Genomic DNA, 21,722 nt, shown 5'->3' on the forward strand with positions numbered 1-21,722 from the left:
GTTTAGTACAATACAGAATTTTAATCAAAGACCACCAAAGTTTAATAAACTAGATACATAAAATAACATCAACAAATCAATTCAAACTCAATTTGTCTCTAAACCTAACTAATTTCTAGATGCTTGCCATTTATCGAACATTTGGTTGGCTAGTTCCATCCTCCAAGTAGCCTAAGCATCCGATGGATGAATATTTGTGATATTCGGTTCATCGTCATCCACCACATTAGTAGGTAATCCTTCTCCCACCTCCGCTTCAATGGGATCAATACTCATATGGGTTCAATAAAATTATGGAGCAAACAACATGCAATAATAATTCTATTGTGCACCTTACAGGATAAAACGATGGACTCCTAAGTATTCCCCATCTAAGTTTTAATAAGCCAAAGCATCTTTCAATGACATTACGTCTTGAGGCATGTTTCATATTAAAAACTCTTGCGGAGAACTTGGTCGATAACCCCGACGCCACTCGCTCGGATGATATCGCTATCCTCTAAATGGTGCAAGAAATCCTCACAATTTGTGTATCCAAAGATTAACTAGATAATAACAACCTATAAAATAAATTTTTTAAAAAATGATTAATTCAGCAAACAAAGTTTGATCTTAATGAATAATTCAAATTAGACTAACTATACACTGTACCATGAGGAACTTTTAGTCCATGTCTTCTACTAATGGCATCTCAAGCACCCGTCCATCTAAGAATCGAACCTTCCCAACCAGAAGAACATAAACAAATTGCATCTCGTGTACAAACACCTAGCATATTTGTTGCTATGTCACCTTTTCGGTTCGATATCTAGGTTTATCAACTGTTGGCACCCTAATCTTGATGTGGGTTCCATCAAGAGCACCTAAGCAATTCTATATCACATGATATAAAACCTTGAGTTAGAATACTAATTTAAATCTAAGTCAACTAAATGTTGTACAAGATATATATAAAACTCAGTCTAATACCTTAAACCATTTCCACCTTGTGTCAGATGAATCGGCTGTAATTGGCTCCGCTTTTAAATAAGACATCTTGTAAGCGTATGATAGCATTTAAAACACTATGAAATGCTCGCTTGCGCTTTCCGGACCTTCTAAAGTGATGCTTGATAACTCGATTTTCAGTGATGGGAGATGATATGTAAAAACATTGCTACTTGCTCATCAACAAGCATGAACCTTGACGACTTCAATCCCCTATCGACTCTAACATCTCACATAGTTTAAAAAAGGCAGTTCTATTCATCCTAACTTGTTCAATACAAGTCTCGTCACTAGCATATACAAGCCTCTTCACATAATCCCGTTGTGCATAAAAATCTAAGGTATAGGACCTAATCCTTGGTCTATAAGTATGTAGGCTAAGGCTGGCACCCATTCTAAATAAGAACCAAATCGCAATTCTATAAAAATCTAAGTTTTGTATATTATATAACAACAATTTTTATGGATGATAAAAGGTTTTTTATTAATTTTTAAATAGGAAAATAAAAACGTATTAATGTGTTTGAATTCACGTTTTCTTATATTGACAACAATATTAATGTTAATCAAATTATATTATAAAATCTTATTAAGATATCAAATTTTAAATAATCTCAAATATTATTAATAATTAAATAAGCCACTAGTGCAGTCATAAATGACATACGTTTCAAGCATGTAAATTGTAACTTTATATTTGACTCTAGAATTGAGTAGACTTGGATTCCAAACCGAAACAAAACTCTCTTATCCACAGGAATTAAAACCGAAACTTAAAGGAAAATATTTTCGCTTTTCAATTTTACGAACCATTTAATTTTTTATTTTTTCCAATTTGTATTTTTTTTATCAAATCATTCTAAAATAGATGGAAAATTTAACATTTGTTATACATGTGGATGATAAGTCAGCATTAAATTAAATTTTAATTACATGATGTCTTATTAAAATAGCTTTTACTCGAATAACATTGTATTAAAATGTTTGAAGCAGTGGTTAATATGAGTTTGGTCAACTGCTGTAGGATGCATTTGTAAGCAAGTTTCCTCTTTCCCTCCACCTCTCTCAAACTCACTAAGGAATGCATATTTCTCTGCTCTGGTACGATCCCATTATCATTATGCAACATATATATATATATAAACCTCACTACCAACTAAAATTGAAAAGAGCACAGAACAACATATGTATATCGACTCTCCTACACATTTTCTGCCAACAAAAGGCATTTTTATGATATCAACAGTGTGCAAACCAAATTTATTTTAGTAACTTTACATGATATCATAGGTTTCTACATGTGTCTGTGGCTGGTTAAACTATTTGTTTCAAAGAAAAATTATTTCCTTTTGCTTAGAGTTGAAACGCAAAAAAGGGCAACTAATAAATGTATGTCCTAATTTCATCGGAGGAAATTTTGACAATGTTTCAGGACAGACATGCCTATGAAAAACAAACATAGGCAAAAAATACAACTGAATAAATGCAAATTATCAATTCTTTGTCTCAATCAATTGGGGCATGATCCAGAATTAAAAACCAATAAAGCACATATTTGAATCAACATGCAGTGGCATCTATGCCAACACTATATAACCACTCAACCATCTATTGAGATATGCATGCATTATATCAACATAGGCACTCATATTCAACGACCTAAACCCTTCTTTGAAGAGTTCATGATGCAGCAGCTTTTATTTTTATTATAATATTTTATTATTTCAGTTTATTTCACAATATTTATTTTAAGTATTAGATATATTATAGATGGCTAGGGTTATTAGTTATCTTTAGGGTTTGAAGCTAGGGTTAGGAATAAAACTTTATTTGCAAGTAAGCCTAGAAACTTGCAAGAGAGAAATCTTATATAAATAAGTTTTAGACTTTCTGACCATAATTATTATTCGATTATTTCCTTTGAATTAATAGAAAAGTTAGAGGTTTTCTATAACCTAAGTTTTCTAGAGTTCCTTCTTTCCTATTCGTTTGTTCAGCTCTAATTCTTTTAATTGCTATTGTTTTCTCCCTAAACCACATCAAGACAAAGATAGTCAGCACTGTAAACCTCGATGGTTTGGCTATTTTATTCACAATTATAGTATAAGGCCCCAGAATAGCCTAAGAATTATGATTGCCGTGCTTAGTTTTTAGCAAACACAACCCATTTCTTTTCTACCTTCTTTAATATCAAAATTCCTATACTTCTCTTAGGTTGATGTCATCAATCCATTAACAGTGAAACAAGTTTCTTCAGGATTCCGAGAAGTGATTGAACATACTTCTTAAGTAGACTCTTATCTCCAAACCCCATATTGTCAATATGCGCGCATCCTTAAACCTTTTTCTTTACAGTTAGCAATAAACGTTTCTATACCACGCAACGTAGGTTTCCTATATAGACACCATCAAAATTAGCATTGTGGAACTAAAAGATCATGGAAAAGGAATCTATCTGTCATATGCAACAAAAAGATTAAGAAAATGGCTCAATGAAACAAATATCTGCCCCTAACAATGCAAAATATTTAATTTCATTTTTATTTGAGAATTTATACTAAAATCAAGCATATTTTGCTTATATCTAATGAAAATGCTAATCAGCCTCGAGACAATGGATTGAAAGAATAACATCATGAAAACAAATGCAAAACCAACCTTGCAAATCAAAAGGTCTTCTGTCTTTAAAGAATTTTCCTTCTAGCTCTTCCTGAAAGGAAATAAGATAACTTTCTCACACTCTGCACTGAAGGTAAACAACAAGGCAATAAAATTAAGAGAAAAGCAACATCTTAAAGATGAGTCATATAGCAATGAAGAGGCCCATAAGTGAAAGGGAGCAAAAGAGAAAAAGGGGATATTAAACATAGAAGAAAGGCATGGAATTATTTTACATGCTTTCAATACAAATTATATTGCTAAAAATGCGAGAAAGTACAGTAATAAAGTATAAATTCAAAAGTTCCATTTATAAATGTGAAACTGAAACCGCAATGATCAAGTAATCCTTTAATAGTATGTTTCTGGTGGACTGGAAATTTACAAGGTCTAGTAAGTTTCTGGTGGCTGGTTTTGTTGGAATAACCGAAGTTGCCGGATTTTCCAATAAAAATCAAAGCTAAAATTCCTAACAGTAAAAAAGAGGATGGAAAGATATAGTGAAGAAGCACTTACCGAAACAATGGGGTCGGAGACCTGAGACGGTAGAGTCGGGTGGATGTGACTTCGCTCGCAGGTTCTGTTTGATGTTGGGAGGGAGAGGCTGGAGGTGGGTTTCGAGTTGGGAGGGCAAATTAGGGCGTGAGATGTAAAACGGATGTAAACTGAGGAGAAGGCAGGGATTACAAAACAGAGAATTTCGGGGATTAGGAAAGTAACGGATTAGAGGGGGATTAGCAATACATTGAACCAAACGGCAGATTAGAGGGGGATTAGGTGGGGTCCACCGATTAGGGGTGTATTGGCATAGCCAATACACCAAACCAAACATGTTGTTAGAGTTCTATTTAAGTAATAACTTTATTCGGAAATTAGCACAACTCTTTTTTAACTAATAATTGTAATTTAAAGTCTAATTATTTTTAAGAGTGTAATTATCACAATTTCTATTAAATTATAATTATTTTTAAATGTATAATTATCACAACTTCTATTTTATTTTGACTTTTTTAACTAATAATTCTAAATTAAATACTATAATTATTTTTAAATGTGAATTTAGAATATGATAGAAAATAAGGTGTATTTTCAAAAGTTTTTCTAAACCTGTATTTTTATATATATTATATATATAGATATAGATATAGATATAGATAAAACATTAACTTTCCCATCAGTAGCAAAGCTACGAGGCTGGCAGGGGCCCCAGCTCTCCTAAAATGAAAATTTTTTATTATTTAAGCCCCTTTATAATTTATAAAATTTTAAATTAGTAATGGTAAGAGTGCACTTAAGTCCCCAAAAATGATAAAAAATTAATTTAATCATTTAAAATTATAAAGATATAGGCTATTAAAATGTTAAAATTACATTTTACCAAAAATTTTCCGCTTCACCTTATTTACCATTAAACCAAAACTTTATTATAATTTAATATTTATATTTTAATTGTATTATACATACTTTATTAACTCCATCCATTTTAATCTATTTTTTATTTTAATATTATAAATATTTAATGTGTTATTATTAAATTAATTACTTTCAAATAATACGTTTCATCCTTTATTGAATGTTAATTTTAAATTAATATATGTATTATAAGTATCGTAATTTCAACACGCATGCACGTGTGATAGAATTTCTATTTGATATATTAATATAATAAATATAATTTATCATTTTAATAAATTAATTAATATTTCAATTTTATTTTAATAAATTTTAAAATAATAATTTTAAATAATATTATTCACATGTTATTGAAAATATTTAATATTAATATTGTAATAATAAATTTTATTACAATTATAAATATGTTAATAATAAATGTTTTGTAGTATAAATGTTAAAATATGTCATAAGTCTATGTGTACTTCATAGATTTGCAATTTAGTTTTTGTATTTTATTTTCAAGAATTTAGTTATTTTACTTTTAAATTTGAAAATCAAGTCCAATTGTTGACATCGTTACATTTTTGTGTCAATTTTGTTGATGTCACATTTTAAATAAAAATACTCACTTGCTAATCATGTAATTAAAAATGACGTTATAATGAATCAATTTAACATTATATTTTAATATATGCAAAAATAATGTAAAATATAAAATTATAGATAAAAATAAATTCAATTAAACAATGAAAAATAAGAAAATCTCAAATGTATATTTGTTTAATTGAAAATGACTTTTATGAAATATTTTAAGAAATCTAAAAACAATAGAAAATATTTTACATGATTCATTCAAACACAAGAAAATATAACTTTTTCAAAAACATTTTATAAATCTGTTGTATAATTTTTTCCCACCCATGTGCTATATAATATAGATAGGATACTTAAATCTAAAATATAAATACGACGTCGTGGTTCAGCGAATCTGATTTATTTTGTTGCGGGAAGCAGTTTACGGAGGAAAATCGAAGGAAGAACGTTGGAAACTCAAAATCAAAAAAAATCCCGGCTCCGTTAGAAAATCTCCGACCCAAATACCTAACGTTCGTTCGTTAATTACTCTCACAAACAAAAGGTAACCTAACACACTCTCTCTCTGTCTCTAAAAGTTACACTTTTTGACAATACATCCGAACTTTCTAGGGTTTTTGGGAATTGGGTTTCTGTGTAATTTCAATTTTTGTAGAAAATGCAAGTGATCTTTGGAGTGGTGGAAATGCTTTTAACTTAGTTTTATGTTATTTTATGATTGGTTGTAGTGTGTAAGAAAAGACTGAATTTTGTTTAGACAAATGAAACGAAAGAGAGGGCATAAGAAAGGAAATAAAGCTAAAGCCAATGCTGCTGCTTTGGTGGCTCCCAATGAGGGTACTGGCAATGTTGCGAGTGTAAATACTGATGATAATTCTGTTAATGATGATTATGAATCTGGGATGGAAGTTGATACTCCTTCATCTACCAGAACCGATCCGGCATTCAATGTCACCAGCGTAAATCCTGATAGCTCTGTGGATAAGGCCGTTGGTAAGTCCGTTGGTCGTGTTAAGGTGAAGCTCAAGACATCATCAAAAGTGTTGGAATCTGATGTCCCTTCACATAGTGATACCGATAAGAGTAGTCCACAAGTAGGGTTTGAGAGACAAGGTGGGGTTTATGAGAAAATGGAAGACAGTGCTAATTCATCTGCAGAGATGAAAATGGGTGTTTCTAGTAGCGTGTCAAGGAAAGCTGGAAGTATCAAGATTAAGTCATCTAGGATGTTGGCTGGTTCAAATGCTGATAAGAGTGGTAATGTTATAGGAGAAGAACGTGAGTCTTCTTTCCAGAAAGAAGCAAAGATGCCTCGTTTGGGTTCTCGGTATAATAAGCGAGAATTAGATTCTGCTCTGACGGTATGTTGGAGGTTTAACTTAGTTTCCGTTAGCATTTATTTTGTTTTGTCTCATCTTTTCATTGTGGTTTGTTGTTTGCTCTTCCTAGGTGATAAAGAAAGTGATGAAAATGGAAGCAGCTGCTCCCTTCAATGAGCCTGTCAACCCTGAAGCTCTGGGGATACCTGTAAGTGTGAATAACAAGCTATATTTATAGCCTAAGGATATTAAAGATTTCCAGCTTTTGCAGCAGTTTATTCTTTGTATTATTCAAGGGGTCTTTAGATGATAGATAATTAATTATTTCTTCAGGTCTTGATGATCAATGCATTTGTAGTATTATGGCTATTGGTATTGTTCTCCTTAGGGAGTTAGTTAATAACTTAATGCTCCGTTTGGGAACATGGATTTCAGAATTTGGATTTGGATTTCATTTATTATGTAAATTGTAAGAATGAAATGCTTATGTTATAGACAAATTAGTTGAGATTCAATATATAAAGTATATTAGAAAAGTATAAAAACATGGATTTATCAAATCCAAAAAGATTTTGAAAATTTCAATTTCATTACTAAATAGGCATCTAAAAAATCCATGGATTTTAGAAATGATCATGAATGTGACGTTTCTAGATAGTTTACCACTCAATTTACAATATTTTTGAAATCCAAATCCTAATTCCCAAACACTACCTAAGAGAGTTTTGTTGTAGGGAAGCCAATGCCTTTTCTATTTGTTGTTCTGCAGACTTGGATGATACATTTATGTCTTGCTGTATGCCATATAGCTTTCTCATTCCTATTTCTTAGGTCTACCAAGATATTTTATTTCTTTAATTCTTTTCTGTATCAAAAATGAAGGACTATTTTGATATCATAGACACACCAATGGATTTTGGAACTATATGCAACAATTTTGAAAGTGGGGACAAGTACATGGATTCAGAAGATGTGTTTAAGGATGTACAGTACATTTGGGATAATTGTTGCAAGTACAACAACAAAGGTGATGCTATCTTGGACCTAATGAGACGAGTGAAGAAGAATTTCATGAAGTATTGGACAGCAGCAGGATTATACACTGAACATTCAAAAGGAGCAAATGGTGAGAATTGATGCTGACTTGTGCTACCTAGCAATTGATGCATTTTCCTTTTTATTTTTAATACTGAATTTGCTTATGCATCTGTCATTTTTAGTTTCTGAGGAAGGTTTTTAAAATTATGAGTATTCTTTATCCCATCTATGAAGCTATTTGCCTTTCTGATCCTTGTGTTAAAGATAAAACCTCGTAATATTGGTCATTTTTCTCATAAAAATTGTTTTCCTATGTGGAGCTGAGGATTTTTTGGCATCATAGACATGGCTGTACTAGAAGTTTTTATTTCCTTTGTATCAGGTGCTGAAGGCGGTGATGTTGAGGATTCCAGCCAGGGGAAAATGCAGATAAAATCTGGTCAATCAAAACTGAAAAACCGAAAACACGGGTATGTTGTCATGGGGTTTTCCTCTTTCTCTCTTCTGCACGATGGTGCTTTCTGGAAAGTTTCATCCGCATTAAACTTTTTTTTAAACAAAGCATATATTTTCTCTATTTGCTTTTCATCCTTCATTTTGCAGAAGGCGCCATAAAAGCGATTGCTTATGTGCTATTTGCGTCTTGAAGCGACGCAAGAGAGAGCGCGAGGCAAATGCTAGAATGGCTAAAGGTCATTCTGAAGTCCTGGATCCCCTGCAAGAGGTAAGCTGCTGCTAATTTATTGGACTAATGCTTAGGTTTAAGGCTAAATTGATCGGCAGAAGAATTACTTTTAATATTCTAAACAGAAGATTGACTTCTCTTTTCTGTTTCTTGATTGTAGGAATCTTCACCTGTTGGTAGTCCTTATGGTGAAGATTCATCATTAAATATGGATGAATCAGTGGACCCATATGCAGATGCTGAGGTGGAAGGTGAAGGAGAAAAGGTGAAAGGGGAGGTGTCTGAGCATCAGTATAGCCGTATGGAGGAGAGGCATGAGGAGGAGGAAGATGATGGGGAAGAAGAGGAAGAGGAGGATGAGGAAGAAAACGAGATAAAGACTATTAACAAAGATGAAGGTCAAACGAAAGAGCAATCAGAGTTCAGAGATAGCTTGTCAGAGGAGCGTAGTAGAAAATCTCAGCCTGAAACAGTGGATAAGTCTGGTGCAGTAGCCCAAAACCAGAAAGGAATTACAACACAAAACGAAGAAGAAAGTAAAGCAGTTCAACAACAGAGATACAAGGTATTTGTGTCCCCCATTTCCCTTTTTTCCCTCCCCACCTTTTCTTTTTGCATCATTTGCAATGTACTCTGATTTCTAAAATGTAATAATCTATTCTGTTCCTCCTTCATTGCACAAACTTTATTCCTACTTGTTTGGAACATGGTTTAAACACCTTGTAAAGTTCTTGGCATAGTGATGTTTTAAGAGTTCAAGGTTTCTATTTTGCATTTCTATGACATGCTACTATGTATTTTGGTCATGCACTGAGTTAATGGTGTTCATGTAATTACAGGAGGCTCAAGAAAGGCAACAAAGGTCTAAAATGTTGGAGAGCTTCTGCTTCGAGAATCCCATGCTTCTTAAATTATGTGGAGTTCTCTTTCCTGACAATAAGAAGTCTGTTTGGAGTGGCCGTCATTCATTGGTTCTGAATCGGGATTCTCAAACTAGTCTAGTTCATTCAGCTATCGAGTCATTCATGAAGTAGATTATGAGATTTCTTGCGGTTCTTTCCTTTGTCAAGAGGTATTTGGCATAACCCTGGAAAAATCTGTCTAGGTGAAATAGGTGATTTACATAATACCGTTGTAAATTATTAGCTGCTAAGCACACAGAACGCTCTGACATTAGATCTGATCTACATTTGTGGCTTACTCCTCTAATCTAAGTATCCTTCCTCTAATTCCTCCTTTTATCAGATAACTATAGTCTTTCATTCTTGATAAAGTGTTAAAATCATTTTGTTCATCTACTTTTTTATGTTTAAAATAAGAATTCTAGGTGAGGAGTGGAGAACTATGATATTAGTTTGTCATATCTATTAATGTTTTGGAGTCTTGCTTTGAGAAAAAAAAATGTATGGATCAAATTTGGGTGTGTTTTTAGTTCATCTCATCTAACTTTAACCCCACAATTGTTAAATATAGTTCTGGCTGTTTACCACAAATATAAAAATTATTAAATATGATATACAATGTTAGTAAATTACAATCTCACACCTCATTAAGGTGAATAACAACTTCTAAAACATTATCTTTAGTCCTAAATAAAGTTATTCCTTCTTTTCTTCAAGACAATTAATGATTTTTATTTTTTCCGTTAGAAACTTTTATTTATATAATTAATTTTTTTATACAATATAATTTCAAACCCACAAGCATTCATTTAAATTATAACGCAAGCACAACCTTGGGGATATGGTGAGCACCCTTGATTAACAGGCCTAATGTTGAGGTTTCATCATTAAATATTATGTCATATTGCCATTAGTTAATGCATTAAAGACTAATTCTTAGATATATCATATTTTGTTTATGGTGCTGTTTTTGTAATTTTTTTAAAGATATATATATTGTGTTCATTTCTTTTTACTGTATATAATTTTTTGTCAAAATTTTACTATTAGTATTTGTATTATACAGAAATTGTGAATTTAATATTATATTCTAATTTAATTATTTTTAATTCCTGTGTTTTTTAAAAATTGAAATTATGATCAAACCGTTAATTTTGATATTTTCAAATATCAAAATTTTATGTCACAAGTATATTATCGAACTATTTGTCATTTCCACTTGATATTCACAAAAAGCCATTATTATTTTAGTTAATCCATTCAACTGCTATTTGAGTTTAGACTATTTTCAAAATTTGAAGAGTAAATGATCCCACAAAGATCAAATTGAAAAAAAGTCTACAATTTACGCCATAATATGAAACAGCAACAAAATTTGACCTAACAGATTTAACTATTATCGTTTAGATCAAAACTAAAATTAAATTAATAAAATTAAAATATAAAAATTAATCAGGATGAATATATTGCATATCCTTGCATGTTTTGATTGATGTTGTAAACAATGTTTGCTCCTTGGTTAAGGCAGGAGATTGCTTGCCTGAAGTATGCTTTGAATGTTTAATTTGTTGACCAAAAAAATACAAAAAATAAAGAGAAAAGAATGTTCAAGTATTTAACTCCATTACCAGATATTTCTTGGAAATGTACTTTCTTGAAAGAGTGATGAACTACCTATCCAAATAGTCTTGTTACTTATTATAATACGACTGAAATTTCAATAAAGACATTTAAAATTACTGTATTCGTAATAGTTTTGGGGGGGGGGGGGGGGGGAAATTAGCCCCATTTTAGAGTCCGTCCCTGGACCAAAGTAGAGGCTCATGTAGTAGGAAACAACAGCTTAAGCATCTCATGATCATGGTAGGTCATACTTCACACGTCCAAGGTATAAACCACATGCAGGGGCCATTGGACTTGCGGCAGTCACTGTTTTTGCATTCAGAATTCTTTCCACTGAAATAATTCATTCGATTCAATGCATGAACACCGTCCCGGAAAAGAAAAAAAGGGGTTAAAAAACTCGATTAGAATAAACAATTGTCTGCATGCACATGAAACTGAACATAAAATGAAAATAATACCATCAGAAGTTGTCAACTCTCCGGTACCAACACATTTGAGAACACCAACAAGCAGTCTGACCTGCATGAAATCCAGCAGAAGATTGACATATTATATATATATATATGAATGATTGAACAGCTAATGTCCTACAAAGATAAATTATCAGTAAGACGAAGGATACATCAAATAGGGATGAATGTTATTCAATTGTTGTCTCCCTTGGACTGGGTTGAAAATTGTTGCACAAAGTAGTGAACTTAACAACTAACAGATGGGTCATCAAAATCATATATAAAAAAGGCAATAACTGAAACCTGGTGGTAAAGAAAGGAGCGTGCCCGTGCTGTTACCACATAGCTGCAATGTCTCCTCCTTATTCCAAATTCTTCTAGATTACTTTTACCATTATTCGTGTCTACCATATCATTAGTATTGGAGAATGAATTAATGGGGAGCTCAACCTCAGGCTTAACAGAGCATGTATGAGAATCTTTCAAGCTTGAATTGTTCTGTTCCCTCTCTGTGATTGACGGGAAATAAGGAGTTGCAGGTACCTCACAGACGTGGAGTTCATCTAAAGTTCTGATTGGTGAGTTTGCCTAAACACACATCATCTTTGGGTAGTCAAGAAAACTAGGAAGATGGAAAAATAAGATTCTCAGCTGTTTGGAAACAATGTTTGTGTGATTATGTCATGTAGGCATACACATGCGTGTATGTGTACATCTACATGTAAAGCCCTGTAACACATATGATAATGATACTTTATGCACATGAGAAAAGTAACCACCTGGCAACCTGCTGCCCTGAAGGAACTAAAATCATGATGTCCAACAAGAACTTTGCATGCTTCCTACAAGTATATCAATTAAGTTCTCATTTTTGGAGTAAATCAATAATTAAATCAAATTAGGGGAACACAATTAAAAAACAGACCCACCTGCATTGCATTTAGATCTAGTTTCTCTGGTACATGCCATGCCCGCTCTTTTTCAAAGGTAGACAAAGGCTCAGAGCCAGAAACCAAGCGGTAAAAGTACCTACAATATTATTTCTCACAAATTGAGATGTCTATCTTATACAGTTCAATTTATGAAATACAAAAAATCAAAATCATAGTCTTGCACTTTTAGAGCACCATAAAAAATCATCAATGTGCGTCTAAATTGTAACAAGGGGTCTTCTTGCATATAGCATTACACAAATAGGGTACCTAAAATATCGGGTGAAATCTGCTTAAATTGTACTAGCTGCACCTCTTAGAGGTGGGAAAATTCAATAAAGAACATATTGTGGTCAAGAATTACTTAAAAGAATGAATTCAGAAAAAATGCTTAGCGTATGAAGATAAGCTGACAGAATAATTTGAATCCTAACATGCAGCAGCTTGTTCCTTTCATATAATGTTATACTTGCCCAAATCCTCGAGTGCCAAGGTCCATTTCAATACACAAGGAAAAGCCAAGAGCTGATTTGCATTCTAATTAATCATGATTCCTTGTAATTGGGGAAAGGGTTAAACTTGAAAGGTCCCAGAAGTAACATTTAACATCCAACAGAGAATTATAGCACCAAAAGTATTTGTCGGCTGAGCCACATAGTTAGAGTCTCCACATAGAGAAATGAAGATCAAAAAATACCTACGTGCGCTCCTGAGCTTTAAATCTTGCATGGAAATCATTTGGAACACATCGGACATCGATCACTGAAATATCACCCTCATTCTTCTAAGGTAAACCAAATTACACAATGTGTTATTAGATACACAACACCAACACAATCAAGGTAAAAATGTTTTTTTCAAAGAACAAAGTTGGTAATCCTGGGTTGATGACAAGCAGTCGACTTATACATCTTAATGCATAAACTAGAAAGATTGTTAGAAAACACACCTGCAAGAAATGGTTCACAGCTCTTCTAACAACAGATGGTTCATGAGGCGGTAACTGCATTTTTAGCATGGGAAGTAATTGTGCAGCAGTCATAAACTAATTTAAAATTAAGTTACTCGCAGAATACTCCAATAAGTAAATATTATGTGTAAATACTCACCACTTCACCAGGCTTTCTTTTGCTTATGCGTTCCACATCTACATGGCAAACATTTGATAAGGCATGTACACCAGCATCCTGGAATTGGGGAAAAGAAAAACTAAAAATCTATATGACATTCTCATAAAATAGTTTTCCAATAGCAGATTGGATAGTGGCAATGGAACTATTTGTCCTATTCAAGCAAATTAAAGTTGATCGTATATCTATAACTACAAGTGAGCTTCCTAGTAACATTACTGATTGACTTCATAAAGGTTATTTGAAAAATCCCACACCCTTAGTTTAACCAAAATGTCAGTGCATCCCTTAATCCATGAAAGTAGTCCTTAAATTAAGTGTTACTAACTAGCAATGGAGAAGATGTTTAAAGAATATAATAACAGTGTAGTAAGCAAAAGGATGAAGACTTACAGTTCGACTTGAGCAAAAGATCGAAACCGGCTGACCTATAAATTTATGAAAAGCCTCCTACAAAACCCAAGCATCAAAATTTACGATACCTAATTGTTATCTCAACCAGAATTTGTTTACGTTGCAATAAAACGAAACAAAGGCACCAAATCCAAGAAAACATAAATCTTAAGGTGCTATATCGATGATAATACAATTTGTAAACAGAATGCCATTGCAAAATTCGAAATGTCAGAGCCTTCCTTTTTCATTTCAGTTTCGCAATTAAAAAGAAAACAGAGACCAAGGTACTACCTCTAATACGCCAACGACTGTGCGACAATTGGGCTGCTGCTGCGACCCAGAGAAGCGAGTTCCGATGTACTCAATAGCTACTAAATAGCGCTGGATTCTAGGGTTTTTGCTCATGCTTAAGTCTTGTAGTTGTTTATCTTCTTTATCTTGGTCGGTGTGACCTTGGGTTTTAAGTATTTTAGAAGGCCTGGATTCAGTGGGACTTCCCGTCATTTCATTTAGTCTTTTTTCCCTCAGTTTCTCAGCCTCCAAACAACAGTCCGAGACCGAAGAGTTGTGGGTTTCAAAAAGGGTTTTCAGTGACTTTGGACGGTATTTATACTGTTCCCAAATAGCAGCTTCCTTTTTGTACAAAAATGGCAGGTTTAACTTACTGCTATCTTTTGTTATTGGCTTGACCCTAATTTAAACTCACCTATATTGTTTACTCGATTGTGCATACGAATACCTGGTGAAGAAAAAAAAATCATGATTGCCCTTTCACTACAAATCCATGGCAGGAATAATAGTCCCTATAACTCAAGTGAGTCATCCATGTTTGAGGTGAGTTTCAATTGGGAACTACATCAGCCGAGTGTTACGTCATCCGGTCTCTTTCCAATTATTTATAATATTTCAGTAAATTTTTTTTGTCTCATACATATTTTCTTTTAACTTGAATTTTAAATTAAATTGTACCACGAATCCCGAATTTAAATAGTGAATCAAAAAGTTAAATTTAGAATTTAAGGTTTAGAGTTTAGATTCAATTTAAATTTCAAGTTTAAAATTTCGAATTCAAAGTTCAAATTAAAAAAGATCTTACCCAAATAATATATGAATGACATAAAAAATATTACTAATATATTATTAAACAATTGGAAAAGGATATCAAATTTTAAAAAAAAAGGTTACATTATCGCTTTATTATATTATAATCAATCTTGGGCATTTTATCAAAAAAATCCTTTTTTTTTAAATTATCGAAATGGGCCCATTATTTAATTATTTACCAGAATGGTCCATTTTCTTGCAAATTGCGTCCACGTCAGCGCAATGTCAGGGGACGCGTCAAGAAATCGCTACCACGTTATCGCAAGTTGCTGACGTGGTAGCGATTTCCTGAGCCACGTAGCGCGTTCCGGGGGACGCGATTTTTCCGTTTTTCCCACGTTAGGTTTTTTCGGCTTTTAGGGCTTAGGGTTCAGGCTTTTTAGGGTTTTTAGGTCTTGGAAGAAATAATTTCGAGTTGACGTTTCTGATCAAATAGTATAAAATCGCTTCTAGCAAGATTCTATTTGAGAAGAATTTGTGAAATCACGCCCTCGTGGACGCGCTTTTGCTAAGTAGGTCATGGAAGAAATACTTTTTTTTGACGTTTCTGAGCAAATAGTATAAAATCGCTTTTAGCAGGATGCTATTTGAGAAGAATTTGTAAAATCGCTACCGTGGACGCCGCTTTTACTCTGATCGATCATGGAAGAAATAATTTTTTTTTGACGTTTCTGAGCAAATAGTATAAAATCGCTTTTAGCATGATGCTATTTGAGAAGAATTTGTGAAAATCGCACCTCGTGGACGCCGCTTTTGCTACTGAGAGTATGTTTTAATGAGGCTATAAATTAGGCGTAAAATGTTCTCGTAACGCATAAGTCACAAGCAGAAACAATTTAGAGAGGCTAAGAAGGTTAGAGTTTCAAATATGAGTGAACGTATTAGTGTCTGTTATTTACTACGATGGTGAGGTTTGCCACACCGAGAATGGTGTTGTTTTTTTGTTGGAGAATACGGTGCATCGATTTTTAACCGTAACATAGATTTGATGAACTTCGTAAAAGAATTAGGCGTAAAATTTTCTGAACGACGCCAATGAAAGTTCTCATCTATCACGATCGATTTTGTTCTTCTGTTGATCCGGTGACATATGACTCGTTCGACATAAAAGGTGCTCGTAGCTTGGAGGCAATGGTGCAGACTCATCTTGCTAGTGGAGCACCTTATATTGAGTTATATGTACAATTTACATCACCAACTGATGTACTTGCAACTGGTGTTCGAGATGTATACACGACCCCTGGCCGACACTCGGTTAGCGGGTTACAAAATACGGAACAGCCCATGTTCGGTAGCGGTGTCGAATGCATATCCCCCATAAGACACTCTATTGGTGGATGGGACATGTACGTCAGTGACTCGATGTTTGATGTTGGAAATATGTACTGGGGAACGACATCAAGTTCTAGTGGGTGGCAATCTACATCCAATTGGGGACGTTATCAAATGCCCAGAAGAAGGGATGACGTACTCCCTACGACGTCAACCAGTGAGGGGACCTCGTACGCTGCAGATGATTGTGGGTTAGAAGATGACTCCGATATGGATCTACCTCGAGAGCCCGGGCCGGATGGTGCAGAAGTTGGCTTATTTTCTGAACTGGAGCCTATTCCAACAGAACCTAAAGATGCTGAAAGGAGTTCAAATGAAGAAGAAAATCCACGATTTAGAGCATACTCACCTTCAGCCCACATGCATAATGTCGATCTGTCCGCAGATGATGCGTTAGAGTTTCCAGATCTACCACACCGGTTGCGTGATCGTACAAGTTCGGGGGTAGATTCCGGTGAATTTGAAGTTGGTAATCAATTTACCAACAAGGATAGTTTTATTGGTGCTTTGAAACAACATAGCATAAAAAACAGCATTAACTACCACATCGTTAAATCTAAATCTGATAAGTTTGAGGCGAAATGTGCGGTCCAAGATGACACATGTTCATAGAAAATCTACGTCTCGTTAAGGAAAATGACAGGGTTATGGGAGATTAAAAAGTACAAAGGTTCACATACATGTGCTGCAGGTATAGTATTGACAGTTTCTGAATAATACTTTTATTATGCAATGTTGCATTATTTAATGTACTCAGTTTATAGGTGTTTCACAAGATCATCCTAAGATGGATTCAGCTATGTTAGCTAGCTTGATACTGCCCACGATAAAAGAAGATCCCAAGACTTCAGTGCCGGTGTTAATTGCCAATATCTGTAGCCAAATGGGGTACACGCCCTCTTACCGCAAGGCTTGGATAGCTAAGAAAAAGGCGTTGGAGAAGATGCATAGTGGGTGGGATGCCTTATATAATGAAATATGGCAGTGGTGTCAGATGTTAGAGAGATACGTCCCAGGTGCCATTACAAACCTTGAAACGGAACATGCGTACTACAACGACCAATTGCTAGGTGGATGCCAAGTGTTCAAACGCCTGTTTTGGATCTTTAAGCAATGCCAAGACGCATTTCCATAGTGCAAGCCATTGGTACAAATTGACGGTACCTTTATGTTCGGTAGGTATACTCATCGGCTATTGCTTGCAGTGGCATAGGATGGCGGTGGGAGAATTCTTCCAATTGCATTTGCAATAACACTAGAGGAGTCGTCTGATTACTGAGATTTCTTTCTCTCTAGGTTAAGGAGGCATGTGTGCCCCTAACCTGATATTAGTGTTATTTCAGATCGGGGCGTTGGTATACTAGCTGCATTTGATCGACAGGGAAGCTTATGGCAGCGCACAGACCATAAATATTGCCTAAGACACGTTGCTTCGAACTACTACAGGCAATATCCATCTAAGAGCGAATGATGACAAGTGACCAACATGGGTATTTAGTCTATATCTGTGTTATTTCGTTTGTCAATTTGAATTAGTTTTATTGGTAGAAGTGGTATAAATTATTCGCTATGATCTTATATTGGCAGGGTATGAAATAAATAAAGATCGTTTTCACGAGATGTTGGCAATTTTACGTTCAATTAACGGAGAAGGGGCGGACTACCTTTGTAACATACGTTTCGAACAGTGGGCACAATCATACGACGGTGGTCTACGATATGACCATATGACGTCGAACCTGGCTGAATGCATCAATTCTGTTCTTAAAGGAACGCGCCATCTACCGATAACATCGGTTGTGCGAGAGACATATTTTCGTTTGGTGGCGCTATTTCCTAAGCGAGCAGCAAGTTATGCAGGCCAGATGCAGGGAGGACATGTATGGTGCAGTAAGGTAGTTCAAGAAATTAACAAGGCCAAGGCGAGGGCAAACACCATGCATATAGTGTGTCACGATCGAGATAATTTATGGTTTCGCGTGACAGAGTTTGACAGACCGCACCAAGGTGTTGTTGGCGGGCAATATCGTGTACACTTGCGAAATAGGACTTGTGACTGTGGGATGTTTGATGCACTTCGTTATCCATGCGCGCATGTTATTGCAGCTTGTCAGAATCTCCGTCTGGATCCGATGAGTTATGTGGACGAAGTGTACAAATTGGAAAACATGTACAACGTCTAGAGACACATTTTCCCACCGGTCCTAGATGAACGTAAGTGGCCGCCCGTATCTCTTGCTCCTTTTAAGCTATTACCAGATAGAGAATTACGTCGCAAACCAAAGGGTCGACCTTGCTCGACTAAAATACGTAACAATATGGATATCCAAGAAACAGCCAGTTAAACGAAGTTGTGCGGATGGTGTAGGAATCCAGGCCATACAAGTCGATCATGCCCTAATCGCAATAGTTGAATGTAATTGTAAAAAAATTAAGTTTGTGAAATTATTAATTGATAAATTGTATTAATGGTTAGTTAAAATTATCAAATTATATAAAATTATTAATTGTTAGTACCAGTCAAAACATTTTTCCAAATCTAACATTATGTGAATGTAAAATTATTAATTGATAAATTGTATTAATGATTAGTAAAATTATCAAATTATATAAAATTATTAATTGTTAGGACTAGTCAAAACATTTTTCCAAATCTAACATTATGTGAAAGTAAAGTTATTAATTTAGTTTATGGTTTTAATTAAATTAGGTTAGGTTTTTAATTTAATTAGGTTAGGGTTTTTAAGTGAAGGGTGTTAGGGTTTTTAAGTTTAGGGTTTTAATTTAATTAGGTTTGGGTTTTAAGTTAATTAGGTTAGGTTTTTAAGTTAAGGGGTTAGGGTTTTTAAGTTTAGGGTTTAAAGTTTTTAATTTAATTACGTTAGGGTTTTTAAGTTAATTAGGTTAGGTTTTTAAGTTAAGGAGTTAATTTAATTAGGTTAGGGTTTTAATTTAATTAGGTTAAGGTTTTAAGTTAATTAGGTTAAGGTTTTAAGTTAATTAGGTTAGGTATTTAAGTTAAGGGGTTAGAGTTTTAAGTTTAGGGTTTAAGATTTTTAATTTAATTAGGTTAGGTTTTAAGTTAATTAGGTTAGGGTTTTTAACTTTAGGGTTTAGGGTTTTTAATTAAATTAGGTTAGGGTTTTTAATTTAATTAGGTTAGGGTTTTTAAGTTATTTAGGTTAGGGTTTTTAAGTTAAGGGGGTTAGGGTCTTTAAGTTTAGGGTTTAGGGTTTTTAATTTAATTAGGTTAGGGTTTTTAATTTAATTAGGTTAGGGTTTTTAAGTTAATTAGGTTAGGGTTTTTAAGTTAAGGGGGTTAAAGTTTTTAAGTTTAGGGTTTAAGGTTTTTAAGTGAATTAGGTTAGGGTTTTTAAGTTAACTAGGTTAGGGTTTTTAAGTTTAGGGTTTAGGGTTTTTAATTAAATTAGGTTACGGTTTTTAATTTAATTAGGTTAGGGTTTTTAGGTTAATTAGGTTAGGGTTTTTAAGGTAAAGGGGTTAGGGTTTTTAAGTTTAGGGTTTAAGGTTTTTAATTTAATTAGGTTAGGGTTTTAAGTTAATTAGGTTAGGGTTTTTAAGTTTAGGGTTTAAGGTTTTAATTAAATTAGGTTAGGTTTTTAAGTTTAGGGTTTAGGGTTTTAATTTAATTAGGTTAAGGTTTTTAATTTAATTAGGTTAGGTTTTTAAGTTAATTAGGTTAGGTTTTTAAGTTTAGGGTTTAGGGTTTTAATTAAATTAGGTTAGGATTTTTAAGTTTAGGATTTATGTTTTTAAGTTAATTAGGTTAGGGTTTTAAGTTAAGGGTTAGGGTTTTTAAGTTTAGGGTTAGGTTTTAAGCAAATTAGGTTAGGTTTTTAAGTTTAAGGTTTAGGGTTTTAATTAAATTATGTTAGGTTTTTAAGTTTAGGGTTTAGGCTTTTTAATTAAATTAGGTTAGGTTTTTAATTTAATTAGGTTATGGTTTTAAGTTAACTAGGTTAGGTTTTTAAGTTTAGGGTTTACGGGTTTTAATTAAATTAGGTTAGGTTTTTAAGTTTAAGGTTTAAGGTTTTAATTTAATTAGGTTAGGTTTTTATGTTAATTAGGTTAGGGTTTTTAATTAAATTAGATTAGGGTTTTAATTTAATTAGGTTTGGGTTTTTAAGTTAATTAGGTTAGGTTTTTAAGTTAAGGGGTTAGGGTTTTAAGTTAATTAGGTTAGGTTTTTAAGTTAAGGGGTTAATTTAATTAGGTTAGGTTTTGTATTTAATTAGGTTAGGTTTTAAGTTAATTAGGTTAGGTTTTTAAGTTTAGGGTTTAGGTTATTAATTAAATTAGGTTAGGGTTTTAATTTAATTAGGTTAAGGTTTTTAATTTAAGAGGTTAGGTTTTTAAGTTTAGGGTTTTAAGTTTAGGGTTTAGGGTTTTGAATTAAATTAGGTTAGGTTTTAATTTAATTAGGTTATGGTTTTAATTTAATTAGGTTAGGGTTTTAAGTTTAGGGTTTAGGGTTTTAATTAAATTAGGTTAGGTTTTAATTTAATTAGGTTATGGTTTTAAGTTAATTAGGTTAGGTTTTAAGTTTAGGTTTAGGGTTTTAATTAAATTATGTTAGGTTTTGAAGTTTAGGGTTTAGGGTTTTAATTAAATTAGGTTAGTTTTTAATTTAATTAGGTTAGGGTTTTAAGTTAATTAGGTTAGGGTTTTTAAGTTAAGGGGTTAGAGTTTTAAGTTAATTAGGTTAGGTTTTTAAGTTAAGGGGTTAGGGTTTTAAGTTAATTAGGTTAGGGTTTAGGGTTTTAATTAAATTAGGTTAGAGTTTTAATTTAATTAGGTTAGGGTTTTAAGTTAATTAGGTTAGGTTTTAAGTTAATGGGGTTAGGGTTTTTAAGTTTAGGGTTTAGGGTTTTAAGTGAATTAGGTTAGGTTTTTAAGTTTAAGGTTTTAATTAAATTATGTTAGGTTTTTAATTTTAGGGTTTAAGGTTTTAATTAAATTAAGTTAGGGTTTTAATTTAATTAGGTTATGGTTTTAAGTTAATTAGGTTAGGTTTTTAAGTTTAGGTTTTGGGGTTTTAATTAAATTAGGTTAGGTTTTTAAGTTTAAGGTTTAGTGTTTTTAATTAAATTAGGTGAGGGTTTTATTTAATTAGGTTAGGGTTTTTAAGTTAAGGGGGTTAGGGTTTTTAAG

General features: G+C 33.2%; 2 protein-coding genes across 3 annotated transcripts; one reads left to right on the forward strand and one right to left on the reverse strand.

Moving 5' to 3' along the window:
- The first annotated feature begins 6,009 nt into the window (after nucleotides 1-6,009).
- LOC105786102 (uncharacterized) lies at nucleotides 6,010-9,905 on the forward strand. Its single transcript, XM_012612385.2, has 8 exons — nucleotides 6,010-6,178; nucleotides 6,363-6,995; nucleotides 7,084-7,161; nucleotides 7,836-8,079; nucleotides 8,374-8,461; nucleotides 8,595-8,715; nucleotides 8,837-9,241; nucleotides 9,516-9,905. The coding sequence occupies exons 2-8, from the start codon at nucleotides 6,396-6,398 to the stop codon at nucleotides 9,708-9,710; spliced, it is 1,731 nt and encodes a 576-aa protein (XP_012467839.1). The 5' UTR covers nucleotides 6,010-6,178; nucleotides 6,363-6,395; the 3' UTR covers nucleotides 9,711-9,905.
- Nucleotides 9,906-11,182: 1,277 nt separating this feature from the next.
- Nucleotides 11,183-14,971, reverse strand: LOC105786103 (uncharacterized). 2 transcript variants are annotated; one of them, XM_012612388.2, is made up of 10 exons: nucleotides 14,406-14,971; nucleotides 14,112-14,168; nucleotides 13,698-13,775; nucleotides 13,538-13,591; nucleotides 13,290-13,369; nucleotides 12,586-12,685; nucleotides 12,436-12,498; nucleotides 11,960-12,244; nucleotides 11,663-11,723; nucleotides 11,183-11,534 (listed from the first exon to the last, which is right to left on the reverse strand). In XM_012612388.2, the coding sequence occupies exons 1-10, from the start codon at nucleotides 14,616-14,618 to the stop codon at nucleotides 11,437-11,439; spliced, it is 1,089 nt and encodes a 362-aa protein (XP_012467842.1). In that variant the 5' UTR covers nucleotides 14,619-14,971; the 3' UTR covers nucleotides 11,183-11,436. The 2 variants fall into 2 exon arrangements, with proteins under 2 accessions (XP_012467842.1, XP_012467841.1); XM_012612387.2 differs by having other exon boundaries at nucleotides 13,290-13,372.
- Nucleotides 14,972-21,722: the final 6,751 nt, after the last annotated feature.

This window comes from Gossypium raimondii, chromosome 1, assembly GCF_025698545.1.
Source record: "Gossypium raimondii isolate GPD5lz chromosome 1, ASM2569854v1, whole genome shotgun sequence".
NCBI lineage: Eukaryota > Viridiplantae > Streptophyta > Magnoliopsida > Malvales > Malvaceae > Gossypium > Gossypium raimondii.

Bases quoted from the DNA above. Each gene is read 5' to 3' on its own strand.
- LOC105786102 (XM_012612385.2), top strand. From the start codon at position 6,396: ATGAAACGAAAGAGAGGGCATAAGAAAGGAAATAAAGCTAAAGCCAAT. The intron at 6,996-7,083 runs GTATGTTGGAGG...TGCTCTTCCTAG, and splicing joins AATTAGATTCTGCTCTGACG to GTGATAAAGAAAGTGATGAA. The intron at 8,080-8,373 runs GTGAGAATTGAT...CCTTTGTATCAG, and splicing joins ACATTCAAAAGGAGCAAATG to GTGCTGAAGGCGGTGATGTT.
- LOC105786103 (XM_012612387.2), bottom strand. From the start codon at position 14,618: ATGACGGGAAGTCCCACTGAATCCAGGCCTTCTAAAATACTTAAAACC. The intron at 12,686-13,289 runs GTAGGTATTTTT...ATAATATTGTAG, and splicing joins TTTAAAGCTCAGGAGCGCAC to GTACTTTTACCGCTTGGTTT. The intron at 11,724-11,959 runs GTTTCAGTTATT...GATTTCATGCAG, and splicing joins GCTCCTTTCTTTACCACCAG to GTCAGACTGCTTGTTGGTGT.